The 14,824-nt window shown below is 47.1% G+C and overlaps 1 protein-coding gene across 2 annotated transcripts in view; it reads right to left on the minus strand.

The window, feature by feature from the left end:
* Spock1 (SPARC (osteonectin), cwcv and kazal like domains proteoglycan 1) overlaps positions 1 to 14,824 on the minus strand; it is a 481,800-nt gene that overhangs the window by 189,099 nt on the left and 277,877 nt on the right. The window contains exon 1 of one of the 2 annotated variants that reach the window (XM_048447704.3): positions 10,415 to 10,451. The exons of the other annotated variant lie outside the window; for it this stretch is intronic. Within the exon in view, the coding sequence (XP_048303661.1) occupies positions 10,415 to 10,436 (22 nt within the window). The 5' untranslated portion in view covers positions 10,437 to 10,451. Of the gene's footprint in view, positions 1 to 10,414; positions 10,452 to 14,824 lie in introns of those variants that run through there. 2 annotated transcript variants of the gene reach the window in all.

Here is a 14,824-nt window from a genome sequence, read left to right on the forward strand (position 1 = left end):
GCTTGCCTTCAGCTTTGCACCCCTATTTCACTGCATTTGAATAAAACATCCAGCAGAGTTTGAAGCACGGTCCCCATGGGGGCTGAGAACTTTGGAGCATTAGCTGACAAACAGGCCCGCTGCTGTGTAAACTCCCAGGGCAAATGCAAAGTGTGAGCTAATCTTGCCACCATCACAAGTTCTCTGAGCTGAGGATAATGTATGATAATCTAAATCGGGCTGGGCAGATGCCTGCCTGGGAAATCTGATTAGGATTTGCTTGATGGTTCCCTTTTATCCCCCAGGAGACCCCAGGGTATGGCAGACAGGACCTGGCCGTGAAGTTGACATGCCCCCCTAAGTGGTCTAGGCCCCAAGGCACTCATTAGCCTAACCATCTTTGGTAGTGAGCCCTCTACAGGTGAGGACAGCAGTCTACAAATAATAATATTTCAGCATTGGACTCAGGCAGACAGATCCTGGTTTCATCAATGCACACCCTGCACGACCAGACCCTCTCTGTGTATAAGGAATACGTAGAAAGCCCAGGCTCACTGGTGCCTCGTATGTGTTTAACGTCCTTCAGCGGACACCAGCAGCTGTGGTGTGAGGTTTAACTCTCCAGTCCTCACCACCTGTGGCTCTGTGTCACCAAACAGTCCATGCCCCGTAATGAAGGAGCCACCAGGATCTTTGCACATACACCACACTCCCCAGGACTCTGCTCTTGCCCTGGGTTTTATCTGAAACATCCTCTTCTAGCTGAATCCTATTTGTTCTTACAAGCACAAGCTTCTCTGGGAAGCGTCTCCTTGACAAAATCTCAGCTGTCAGTTACTCAACCAAGCTTGATCAGTGCTTCCAGTCCCCAGTGCTTCTCTTGAGTCAGGACACACTAAGTGTCATTGCCGTCTCTGACGACAAAACCCTGATAGCTCTACTTGATGAAGACTACATAAGCATGGCAAGATTTATCCTCCTCGCCATCTGGATTTCGGAAACCTTGTCCCGATGACCTCCTCCCACACACTAGCTTCTTCTGCTTCTGTTTTGTCATTTCGTCTAGATTAGGATGTCCCAGACGGTTGGACCCAGCCCTCTGACCAGTGTGGGATGTCGGCCTACTTCAGCCCTCCGCTGCAGGGCTCTAGTAGTCAGTAGAGGTGACCACGACACCATTGGGATAAGTGAATAGATTCAGTCCATCTTCCTCATCGGAACACCCTCAACCATCATTTATCACCACTAAGAACCATGGGAACCTGGTGAAGGATGCATGTGGATTAGTGGAGAGCCACTCGTGGTTTGAATAACAACTCTTAGTGCACGGAGTAAGGTGCAGGGAGCCCTCATTATATTCTCTGTATCTATGGCTGTAAGTTAGGTGTAAGGTGCCATGAAAATTGCTTGAGGCTCCCCCAGTAAAGAACAGATAACTCCTTATGTAAGCACATTGACACTTTGTCACCCAGACCATTTTAGATGTTGTTCTCAAGGACCCTAGCTGCAGACTCAGTGTGTGCCGCAGACCATGCACAAAAAGATGAAGATGTCTGTCCTCACTGAGTGTTGGGGGGTGACCAAGCACTGAGGGACTAATAATGTTTCTTCTCGTGTAGCTGAGTCACATGACTGGACTGAGTTTTGGGCCATTTATTTCCAGCTGGGGGTTGGACCAGGTCACCCGCCCCAGCTGTACCTCAGCTTTCCTCCTATAAAGCAAGGGACCATGAGTATTACTTACATCCTAAGAGTCAGCCTGGCTGACCGCACGGGATGGTGGCTGATGCCTGGTGATGCTTCACTTCTCCTGTGATTGATGCAGATTGCCACTGGCTAGTGGTGTGGCCTCAGTGACTACCAGGAGGAACGAACCCCAGAACAGATGCTGCCAATTTAAAATCACAGTTTTGTTTTCCTTAATTATTACATAAAGAAGGCAATCTCCACTGAACGTCTGGGCGTTGGCTTGCTCCCAAGGGCACACAGCTGTGTTTAGGACACAAGCCAAATAAGCCCATGGAAGATAGGCATCTGATTGTTCAGTCAGGGGAAGTCAGGCAGGCGGCACAGCCTGGTGCAGGGATGTTTCAGTACAAACCAAGCACCTCACGTACAAACCAAGCACCTGGCACAGAAAGCCCTTCTTTGCCCTAGCTTCACACAAAAACCAGCTAGGCTGGCCCTTCTCCTATCTACCCTGGCAAATGCTCATAGGTAGAAGAGAAAGTAAAGAACTCTCTTTCCAAGCTGCTGGGAAAGTCATAAAGGTTTTTGCTGAGGGTCTTTGGGTTTTCCAATAAAATCAACACCTTGGTCCATGAGTGGATGATCCCAAATAAGGTGCCTCTCTTGCCAAGCAAGGGCTAAGACCAGTGGGGCAGCCAGGCTAAAATCCAGTTCTGGGAGGTGCCTTGAAAGTACAGACCCCTAACACAACCTGTTGGCTCTTGTCTTCTTTCTCTCTTTAAAAACGTGCATGGGTGTTTTACCTGCCTGAATGGCTGTATACCATGTGAGTGCCTGCTGCCTGTGAGACTAGTAGAAATCATTGGCTTGATACCTGGCAACTGGAGCTACAGATCATTGTGAACTCCTATGTGGATGCTGGGGATTGGATCCAGGTTCTCTGTGAGAGCAATACTCTTAACCACTGAGCATCTCTTCAGCGACAACCTGCTTGTCTTGGGAATCAAAATATCCCTCTGATGTGAGATGTCATTCTGTACATGTGCTGCTTTTATTGAATAATGAATAAAGCTGGTTAGGCAAGTGGCTTAGCAGAGTAAAGACAGTCAGAAAATCTGAACAGGGATATATAAAGTAGTATATATAAAGAAGTCAGAGGAAACGCTATGTAGCTGCCAAAGGAGACAGACTCTGCAACCTTACCAATAAACCACAAGCCTTGTAGTAAAATACAAAGTAATAAAAATGGGTTAATTTAAGATCTAAGAGTTAGTTAATAAGAAACCTGAGCTAACAAACCAAGCAGTGTTGTAATTAATATAGTTTCTGTGTAATTATTTTGGGTCTGGGTGGCCAGGAAATGAATGAGCAGCTTCCACTTACAAAATTGGGTGCCAACATGAGGCACATCAACATAAAACCTGAGAGAACTTAGGAAGGAATTCGAGACACACGGACACACACACACACACACACACACACACAAAACCAATAACAGCAACAACAACAACAACAAAAACAGAGTTAAGCATGGTTTCATGGTAGCAGCATTTTCTCGGGTGGGCTCTGTTTTCTAGAAGCAAGCAGAGGCACGATTTCTTTAAGAGAAGGCTTCCTGACTTAGCAGTAAAACTATGCAGATCTGGCTCCTTCAGAAGGCCAAGCACTTGAATGGGGTTTGTGGGCAGTGTGCTGCAAGTTATTTGGTGGCAGCATGGACCACCTGCTTACCAGAGCTTAGGTGGTAAGCATGGCTCCCACCTAGTGGTCCCAGAACTAGCGGTAAAGGGACCTCCACTATATTAAAAAGGCTGAGAGAAGCAGAACCAGCATCCAGGGCTGCTGTGACCAAGCTGCTTACCATTTTGAAAGCACTCCTGGTCAGAAAATTATTACAGATATGTAATAAAGACAGATTCAGACAGAAACAAACCTCTGAATGGATCATAGTGTGTTTCTAAAAATGTATGTAAGCTTGAAAGAGACAAGAAAAAGAGTATAGACAGTTATAAAGAGAATTAAAGTCTTTAAAGAAACAGTAAAAGTAACATGAAAGAGTATAGACCACCATAAATTAAAGGAGTAAATAAGTCACGTAAAGATGAACACAGAGAGTCTGGATTATGTATATTATTGTGATTTCTTTGAATTTTTTGACTGTGAATGAGCTAAGTACAGAGAGACATTTCATTGTATGGGTTGCTAAACATATATATATATATATATATATATATATATATATTCTGCTTAGATAAATAGATAGATAGATAGATAGATAGATAGATAGATAGATTCTGCTTTTTTCCCACAGAGAATAGAAAGCTGCAGATTCCTTACTGGCTAATATAGTTTGATCAAACAAGACCCCCTGAAGCAATGGCCCCAGATGATCCAACATCCATGACAGCTTCAGGACTGCTGGCTGAGATGGACCTACCACACAGGATACCCTATGACAGACCTGATTAATAGTGCCCCCAATCAGCAGGAAGTAGTCTAGAGAACAAGAACCCTATTGGTAAATCACAAACCTCATGGTAAAATGTAAAATAATAAAAAGTGGTTAATTTAAAATGTAAGAGTTAGTTAATAAGAAGCCTGAGCTAATAGACCAAACAGTGTTGCAATTGATAAAGTTTCTGTGTGATTATTTTGGGTCTGGGCAGCTGGGAAATGAATGAGCAACTTCTGCCTACATCCTTGCCTGTGCATCTGCCTTGCTTTTACAGCCTCCTCATCTCCACTCTCAGTGCCTCCTGTACTACCTAGACACTCAAGTTCTTAGAAGGCATGGAACTGGGACAGTCTGAGCTCTGTCCCTAATTAACTTGCCTGGTTCCTTCTCATACCTCAGGATTCATCTTATATGCCTCTCTAAGTCACCAATCCCTGTGTCACCTTCCCTTTTTATCATGGAAACTGGTTTGCTCCCTTCTAGAGTATAGTCATGCGGCCTGTATCATTATCTTGTGTCTTGTGGACCATCACATCTCAGCATCCAACACAGCAGACAGTATGAGAAGAATGAAGGAGGGACAAACACAGGAGGGTCAATGGTAAAACTCTGGTCAGAAGGAGGAATGAATGGACTCACTCTGCTGGGAGAGGGAGCAAGGACAGACAGGGAAAAACAGAACATTTGTCCTTGAGCCCTGGGTAGTCAGGGACATTTTTATTTTGTGTTTTCTTTGACTTGCAGATCTTTGAAACCATGACCCTATCCCTTTCAGTCTGGCTTGCTCTGGGGCAGGGACTGCCTTATCAGGAGCTAAGCTTCCTCACGACAGTTACAAGTCCTCAGTCGCACTGCTGTGAGGAGACCCTTGGGCCAGGGTGCCAAGGCAGAGCCTGGAATTCCTCCTCATCGATGGCTTTGGCTCTGGTAGACAAGGAGTCTCAGTGATTATTTTAATTGTCAAGTTTCTCTTTTTAACTCAGGAAATAGAGCAGACAAATTAGCCTGCACGGCTTTAGTAACTACACAGCTTTGTAGCAATCACTGCTCTGTCTAGAGGCCTCTGAGGACCCTATGTCTTAATAAAATACAGAAATAAAGAAAGTCCTCCAGAACTGTAAGTTGACCACAGTGAGGGTCAGTGTGTGATTGGGTGATGGGATATAATGATACTGGACTGACCAGAGGAGGCCGTGGCACCCAGGGGCAGGAAATAGATGGGCTAGGCCGGCACCGGAGGGAGTCCTGCAAGAAGACAGAGCAATACCTCACAGGGGAGGTGCGAGCTGTGTCTTTTTGCTAGATAAGGCCTTTCAATGTGCAGCCCCGTAATTGAAAACAAAACGAATGTGGTATTGTGACAAGATAGGAGGCAAAAAATATACGGTGCTCCATACTGATAAGTCACGAGGGACAGAGTCTTCTAAAGAGGCACATGTGGGGACGGCGGCATGTGGAAGCAAATCCATAGACAGCCCAAATCTATCTGCACCACGGCATGAAGGCGATTACTGGGAATTACTGGGAATCTACTGTCCTCACCAGTACAAACCCATCCTCAGAGCACATCTGCACCCAGCTGACAGGCCTGGACCACCTCATCTTTAGTGAGGCGACTGTGGGTCTCTCCTCACCCTCACTACATCTAGTTCCTCTTCTCCCTCATCACCAACCTTCTCACTGAGGCCTACACACAGTCGCAGAACACTCTTATCATGAGCGCATCCTGCAGGGTATTTAGAGGGACTGCTCCCAGGCTGGACAGGGACTCCGTGGTTGGACAGTAACTCCGTGGCTGGATAGGGACTCCATGGCTAGCGCCACTGTTGCCAAGCATCTGTTTTGGAAGGTACCTGCTGCCAACAGCACCATATTGGAAAGACTCATGACATCATCTTCAATATACTGGACCAAATTGGACCAGGTCACATGGGTAGCGTCCCTCCAGCTCCATACGATAAGGATGGAAGGGCAGAGGCTTGGTGTAGGGGTTGAGAATGACTATGGAATCTCATTGGCTACACTGGGAGTTGACTACATTGTTCCTCCCTGCAGGGGATACCACTTAGTCCTTAATAGATTAGACATTTGCTCTGCAAATATACTTGGCTCTCTGCATGTGATGTGTTTTCTAGAGCTATTGGTGGACTTAAAGAGTGTCTCGTCCATCATCACGATGATTCTGCACAGCACTGCTTCTTAGTGAAGAACCTAACTTCACAGATTCAGTGGGCCCATGCTCTTGGGAATCACTGGCCACAGCCTGTTCCTTATTCTCCTGGAGCAATCAGCTGGACAACATTGTGGAATGGTCTATTGAAGATGCAGTTGCAGGACTGTGTTAGTCAGTGCCCTATTGCTGTGAGAGACACCATAATCACAGCAAATCTTCTAAAGGAAAACAATTAACTGGGACTGTCCTACAGGTCAGGGGTCTAGCCCATTATTGTCATGGCAGGAATCAGGGCAGCAAGCAGGCAGACATGGTAATGGGAAGGAGGCAATAGTTCTACATCTGGGTCAGCAGACAGCAGGAAGATAGAGACACTGGGCCTGGTTTAAGTATCTGAAACCTCAAAGTCCACTGCTAGTGGCAGGCACACTTCCTCTAACAAGGCCACACCTACTCCAACAAGGCCATACCTCCCAATAGTGCCACTTCCTATGAGCCTATGGGGGACATTTTCCTTCAAACCACCACAAGGACCAACTTCATGACAATAGTAACTTAGAAGACTCGGCTATGATTCTTCAGTAGGCCAAGGAAGTCCTGGATTGATGTGTACTATATGGTCGTTTCTTGAACAATTAGGATTCATGATTCAGATATCAAGGGATTGAAAGCACGTGATATTACTCTCCATCACCCCTAGTGACACACAGGTAAACCTTGTGCTTCCCAGTCCTATAACCTGCTTCTCTGCTGGCCCAGAGTTTTTGGCTCCAAAAGTAGAGATGCTTCTACCAGGAGGCACAACCATTCCAAGGGGCTGCAAACTAGACTTCTTTCTCTCTCAGCTCCTCATGTCCCTGAGTAACACTCAAGAATAGAATCACGATAATGGCCAAGAGCTACACCACCAAGGTGAAACTAGACTGGAGCCTCATAATGAAGGTAACAGGAGTGTCCGGAAGATCTCCAAGGGCATCTCAATATCACAATGCTTCGTGATTAAGGCTAGTGGGGAACTGCAACCCAGGCTAAGAAGGATTACTAAATGAAGACTACAAGCACCATATTTTACACACACACACACACACAATGTAACACTTGTTTTATTTCCCCTCTGCATTACTTTTCTGTGAAAAAATACCACGATCAGAAGCGACTCATAGGAAAAAGTTCATTTTGGATTACAGCTCAAGAGAGGAAGATGTCTGTAATGGTGGGGAAAGCATGGCAGCCGGCAGCTAAAATATGGACTAGAAAATCATATCTCAGCCAGACAAAGGAAGAGTAAACTGGAAGTGGGGCAAGGCTATAAACTCCTGAAGCTCCAAGCGTCCTCGGTGGGCATTGCCCAGAGAATGGAATTCTGACCAACACAGGAGTAGAAGGAGCTCTTCCTTCCGAGAAGGTTCTCCTAACCTTAGACCTGAGACTCCAGCTTCCTCAGCACTCTGGGCTCTGGGACTTTACCCCAGCAGTCAGCTGAGGTGCATACTGCTCATTTCTCAGGCTCTTCAGCTTACATCCTGGAGATGATGGAACATTTCTGCTTTTGGATTTATGTGTCTGTCTGTCTGTCTGTCTGTCTGTCTGTCTCTCTCTCTCTCTCTCTCTCTCTCTCACACACACACACACACACACACACAAAGTCCTTCTGTTTTTCTGGAGAGCACTGATGAATACAGTAATTACCTTTTCAAACGTTACAACAAGCATCAGGCTGTCTGGGAATGACATCTCTCTTGCCAGCTCTAATGTAAAATGGAAGAGTGTGATCTTACAAGGACAGAATTAGAATAGGAAAGTCCACAGAGTATCCCAGGTCATAGAAGCTATAGCTTGAGGGCTATAGGCCTCCTAGATACACTAATATTACTGTGTCCTATATCAAAACAGTGAGAGTTGTCCTGCTTAATTTTTTTGTCAACTTGACACATGTTAGAGCCACTTTGGACCCTCAGCTGAGGAAAATGCCTCCACTGTATTGGCTTTAGGCAAATCTGTGGGACATATTCTTGATGAGTGACAGATGTTAGAGGACCTGGTTTATCAGTAGTGGTGCTACCCCACTAGTAGTAGTGGTGCTACCGCCTAGTAGTGGGTAGGCGGTTCTTGGTAGTGTTGGAAAGCAAGCAGAGGAGAGCCAGTTAGTAAGCAGCACTTCTCCACAATCTCTGCTTCAGTTCCTGCCTCCAGGTTCCTGTCCTGCCTTGGTGTCTTTCTGGGACAAATTGCAATGGAACATGTGAGCCAAATGACCCTGTCCTCCCTGCATTGTTTTTGGTCATAATGTTTTATCATAGCAATAGAAAGCAAGTCAGAGCGAGGCTCTACCCACTTTTGCTCACACTGCACACAGCTTACCTGGTCCTTGTTCCAGTCACACCTGACCACCATTATATATTAAAATTGGGTGTGTGGGGGTGGGGGGAGAAGAGAGAGTGAAGGGGAGGAGGAAGGAAGAAGGGTAGGGGAGGAGAATTTGAGGGAACAGAATGGTCGAGATGGGGGAAGGATAGAGATGGAGAACAAGGAAAGAGATATCTTGATGGAGGGAGCCATTATGGGCTAGCAAGAAAACTGTCACTAAAGAAATTCCCAGCAATCCACAAGGGTGACCCCAGATAAGACACTAAGCAACAGTGGAGAGGGTGCCTGAACTGGCCTTGCCCTGTAATCAGATTGATGACTGCCTTAACCTACATCCAACAGCTGATGGAAGCAGGCGCAGTGATCCACAGTGGAGCACGGAGCTGAGCTCCCAAAGTTCAGGGAGAGGTGAGAATGTGAGTAAAGAGGTCAGGACCATGATGGGGACACCTACTGAAACAGCAGACCTGAGCTAATGGAAGCCCAACAACTCCAGCCTGACAGTGAGGGAACCAGATTAGGACTAATCTAGGCCCTCTGAATGTGGGTGACAGTTGTATGACTGAGGGGCCACAGGCAGTGAGACCAGGATTTATCCCTACTGTTTGTTCTGACATTTTAGAATCCATTCTTTATGGAGGGATGGATACCTTGCTCAGTCTACATATAGTGGGGAGAGCCTTGGCCCTGCCTCAAAGCAATGTGCTAGACTTTGTTGACTCCCCATGAGAAACCTTACCTTCTCTGAGGAGTGGATGGGGGCAGGATGGGGGTTGGGGTGGGAGAGAAGGTGGAGGGAGTGGGAGGAGGGAAAAGAATGGGAACTGGATTTGCCATGTAAAATGAGAAAAGATAGGTTTTTTAAATAAACTAAAATTTTAAAGAAAGAAAAATATTGACTTAGATAAAAAAAATATTTTCTTAACTCTAAAAGTCAGGGATCAGTTCTGCGTTGACCATACTTCTGCGTCTTTCTTTGACTTATGAATAGCCATGCTCACACACGGCTTATCCTCTCTTCCCGTTCTCATAATCTGCTCTTCTTACAGGACCTGAAGGCCATAGAACATTCTTCTGGATCACAATATGTTGCTTTACTTTAATGGCCTCTGGAAGGAGGCCACTATTTTTTTTATATCTGTGACAAGATCTGGGGATGTTTCTTACATTCTTCTTTCTTTCCTAAATGATCTTCTCCCACCCTGTCTACCGGAACTAAAGTTTTCTGTATCTTGCACCATAGCCCTTTTGAGGTCTCCCTTCTAGTTCCCATGGGAGATCAAGAACAGAGCTAGGTGAAGGGAGGCTGGTGCCCAACCTATGCTTGGGCAGGGGATACCCCTCCCTACGTATCTCCTGAGCATCAAGCATAGTTCAGCATGATTCCCCAGCAGGTATGGAGCCTTATGAAGTAGGCCTTCCTAGGAGAAGAAGTGGAGAGCTGTGGAGGGGCTTCCCCCCTGCCCCCCTCTAAACCTGAGGACAGAATGTTCTAGCTTGTCTTCTTCACCCCTCTCCCTTGACTTCCTGATTATATTTCCCCAGGTCCTAGTCCTGGAGGTCACAAACCAAGGAAGATGCAGCTCCTCCAGGCTACCCGATCTTTGAGCGAGTCTCTCCTACTCAGTGAGAAACAGGAAGCATCCCGCAGGTAGTTTTTATAAAGAGTAAGTAAGTGAACACACAGTTTTCAAGGCAAAGAGCGAGTAGTCAGCTCACTTGTAACCTCTCCCCACCCATCCCCTTCTCACCAAATGAATTACAGCAGCTCATGCTCCCTCATGTCCACCAAAGATCTCTTCTCTTTGCTTAAAACAAACAACAAAGCAAAGTCACGTGGATCCTAACACGTGCTATGGTATGTGTTTTGAAACTGCTACGTAAGCTTGGAAGTCTGGCATTCTTGGACTTTGAACATGCAAAGTTTCATTTGTAACAAGTTGGGTTTTATCTTGTGGTTCAAAACCGTTTGAATAAAGCACAAATCTCTTCCTCAGAGACGGAAAAATGTGAGCTGTAATGTCACAGAGTCAACGATAGCCTTCCACAAGGATCTCAAAACTATTTTTCATTACAGAAAATGTGATATCTATGAGCCACATACCTCTGCCTTTCGATGAAGTCTCTACAAACACTAAAGAGCAGAAAATAATTTGAGAAATTGATGCCTAAAACCCACGAGTCTTCAAACTAAAGTGTTCAGCTCCAGAAAATTCCCAATATCTGCATGTCATATCCCAAGAAAATGTTCACCTGCCCTAAGTGAACCACAGAGATTCCTTCCTGGACCTGCACTGCATGGAGAGACATGGAGAGTGGCCTGCAGGAGAGCCAGGTACCGGGAGACCAGGCAATGGGGCGGCAGCCAGCCCTCCAGACAAGCAGGAGAGCCAGATACCAGGAGACCAGGCAATGGGGCGGAGGTGGCAGCCAGCCCTCCAGACATGTAGGAGAGCCAGGTACCTGGAGACCAGGCAATGGGGTGGAGGCGGCAGCCCTCCAGACAAGAATCCCCACACAGAGAGCCCATGTTATCTGCAGTCACTCCTGAAGAACAGTCACAGGTGACACTGAGTGGTGTGGAGTCTGTTAGAAGGCCCCTCCTACATCCAAGGCTGCCTTCTTCCCCACCATCTGCCTGTGCTCAGCCGTGCAGTTCCTGCATGGGTGCAGCCAAATAAGCACTGTGCCCCCCAAATCAGACCACCAAAGGCTGTCACAGGGGCAAACAGATCTGTTTATACCTCAAAGGGATGATCAGATTAGCTGTGCACTTCATAAAGTAGCACCCGCACGTAAAATGAACCAGCTAGCGATACACGAAACGCCATGATCACTGTCAACACATGTTGAGGACCGAAACACTATGTAACGCCATTCCTGTGAGGACTAAGATATGCCACATAGCAGTATATATGTTCACTTGCAGATACGTGCACACATTCATATGTGTACATACGTGTACATATCAAATACCAAATTCAGCATGGTCACTGTCTCTGAGAAGGAAAGACATGGGAAGATTTGGGAAGGGCACATGGGTCTTCAGTGATAGATCTGTGATGTTTAGTTGCATTAAAATCAGTAACTTGCTACAGAGATGTGGTAAAGAATGAAAGACCACTCAAGCAGTTGGAAGCGAATGAACTGGGGCGAAGGGAGCAAGGATGAAGACGGGTGGACCAATTAGGATACGGAAGAAAGCGGCAATGGAGACAGTTCAGGGAGGCAGACTCAGTCCAGCCTTAGAAGTGATCTCAGACCATGGGGTGTGGTAGGAGCACACGAGCTGATGGGAAGGAGACAGCACTTCGGCAAGCAGTTTCCCAGCTCCAGTAACTGGGTGGTGGAGCCCGTGAGAAGGCCCAAGGCAGTAGAGAGAAGCAACCACCCACCCACTCCAGGGATGGATCGAGAACCAAGCACCATTCTATAACAAATGAAGCAAGGCCAAGGCATCCCCCAGACTATAATGGTCTGTCTCCATAGAATATCCTGGGGATTCTTTTGTAAGTCGCGTCCATTGCCTTGCTTTGATGAAATGACCCAATTAAAGAAGTGAAAGAAATGGGGCAGAGATGAAGCCCCGCGTAGTCAGGCAGCCCATGCTTAATGCTGCCCTCAAACCTCTGGGTACCGTCAGCAGAGGAAAAAAAAAGTGAGGTCTAGATAGTACCATGAATACTTGATGGCTCAATAGAGCTTTTGGGGGTGCAAAAGACTATGAAATATGAACAGTGCCTGGTTGCCCCCGAGAAGTTACATTAGTGGTAATAATACAGAGAGGGCCATAGGTACAGGGCGCAATAATCTATTTCCCCTTTAAAGATATGTTAGGAAAAGGAGGTTAATAGTGTGGAAATCAGACAGGGTGAGAGAGATGGTACCACAACCTGTGGCTAACCCCTCAGGCTCCTCCAGCTCCCAGCCCTATAACCACTCTCTTCCCCTGAAGACAGCACCGAGAGCCCCCAGGCAGTCTCCCCCCACCCCTCATCATAAAATCACACAGCTCACTCTTGGGATGAAGGAAAAGTATTTCATTGCTCCTTTAATTCATGGCATGTTGGGGTTTTGGCTTTCTGTGTGCCTGATACACCAGCTGGCCTGCTTAGGCCACGTCTTTCCAGGAAGTAGGTGAAGTATCTGGGCCAGCCACTCGGCAGAGCATCAGCACAGATGGGGACCCCAGCCACAGACGCAGCGTCTCTTCCTGTCTGCATCAAGGAGACCTCCATCAATGCCATTTGCTAACGATGCATTATATCAGCCAACTGTGCCAGGGCGTCGGTTAGACAAGGGTAGAGGAAGTGTCTCTTGTACGAGAGGCAGAAGCCAGAGAGCGTGTGGCACATCAGTGGTCCAGCAGTAGGCCAAGGAACAGCTGGTCTAAGAGTGGAGCGCCGAGGGCAGGGTGTTAATGACTTTCTCTGAACTAAGTGTGGAGGGCTGAGGGGAGGGTGTTGATGGCTTTCTGTGAACTCAGCCCTAACTGCCTCATGCTTGGCACAGAGACAGAAGAAGCAACAGAGCAGAGCCAAGTACTCCCTCTCCCTTTCAGAATCTCACCCCAGCACCCCACTCCAGGCCCATGTGACACTCCCAGCTCCCCACTCCAGGCCCATGTGACACTCCCAGCTCCCCACTCCAGGCCCATGTGACACTCCCAGCTCCCCACTCCAGGCCCATGTGACACTCCCAGCTCCCCACTCCAGGCCCATGTGACACTCCCAGCTCCCCACTCCAGGCCCAGGACAGAACCAGCACTTTGCAAAAGATCTCATAAGATCCTTCCACACACAGCATCCCCTGGGACTGCAGCCCCTACCTGCCCCTGTTTTTGGACAGATCCAGTCAACAAAGGACACCATCCACTAGACACCACAGCAAAGCTATGCCTTTTCAGATCAGGCTCCACGAGTTAGAGAAAAAAATCCCAACTCCATTTGGACTGGCTCCATAACTAACATATGAACGAGAGAGACAGCAGAGCCAGCCACAAGGGCAAGGGGCCATCCATCAGTTCTGTCCTTTACTTCTCAGTCTAACCGTGTAAAATGACCCTGTTGAGCCACGCTAAACAAGCTGCTGCGGCCTGTCCTCCTGTGCCCCTTCAGGGACAGCACAGGCACCACCCCGTGCAGGCTTCAATATGTCTTGTTTTCTCTGTCCTTTCTTCACCTTTCAGGATCACCAGCCCACGCGGAAGCCAGCGCCAGCTCCCGCTTGGGAACGCCCATACAATTGCCTTCATACAGGTGCCTGGTGATTTACCAGGCTCTCAACAGATGCGGGGGAAGAGGTCACCTTGTAGGACTGGTTCTTCGATAGTATTACATGTTAAAGGATATCTTGGGTCTCAGGTTATAGCTTAGCAGTAGAGGCTAAGCCCGGCATATGTCAGACCCTACTTCGATCCCTAGCACCATGGAAAAAGGAAGGAAGGGAACCATAAAGTCTCTTTCCTTCTGATTAACACACTTGAAAGGTAATATGGATCAGGAAGTAAGCACCCTACCGGCTCTATCCAGGTGCGCTTCCTCACAGCTCTGGGATCTCGGGTAAATCACTCAGCCCTCAAAGGTCTGTCTCTACCCAGCATAGCCATAAACCTGGGAGACCACTGGCCAGCCTGGTTGAGGAATTTCAGTGAGATCATCTCAGTGAAGGGCTTCACAGGGCTTGGCCTGGAGGAAACGGCAAACACAACCCCAACCACTGAACGCACACACAGAGAGATAAGGCTGCCGTGGACCCACACTATGAACATCTGAGCTGCTCTCACATCCACATTGACATTTTTCATGTATAAAATTAGGGTTCAGGGCTGGAGAGATGGTTCAGTGGTTAAGAGCATTGCCTGCTTTTCCAAAGGTCCTGAGTTCAATTCCCAGCAACCACATGGTGACTCACAATCATCTGTAATGAGGTCTGGTGCCCTCTCTGGCCTGAAGGCAGACATGTAGGCAGATATTGTATGCATAATAAATGAATCAATATTTAAAAAAAAATTAGCGTTCACACCATGTAGACCACTATACTCTGACTTCTTGAGTTTTCTTACAACATTAAAAAAAATACACAAAGTAAAAGGTTCCTTAATATCCCATTATCTTGTAATAACAAGATTAATCCATCATAATAGTCCACTGACAAAATTT

This window comes from Myodes glareolus, chromosome 14 (assembly GCF_982192425.1).
Source record: "Myodes glareolus chromosome 14, mMyoGla1.1, whole genome shotgun sequence".
Lineage (NCBI taxonomy): Eukaryota > Metazoa > Chordata > Mammalia > Rodentia > Cricetidae > Myodes > Myodes glareolus.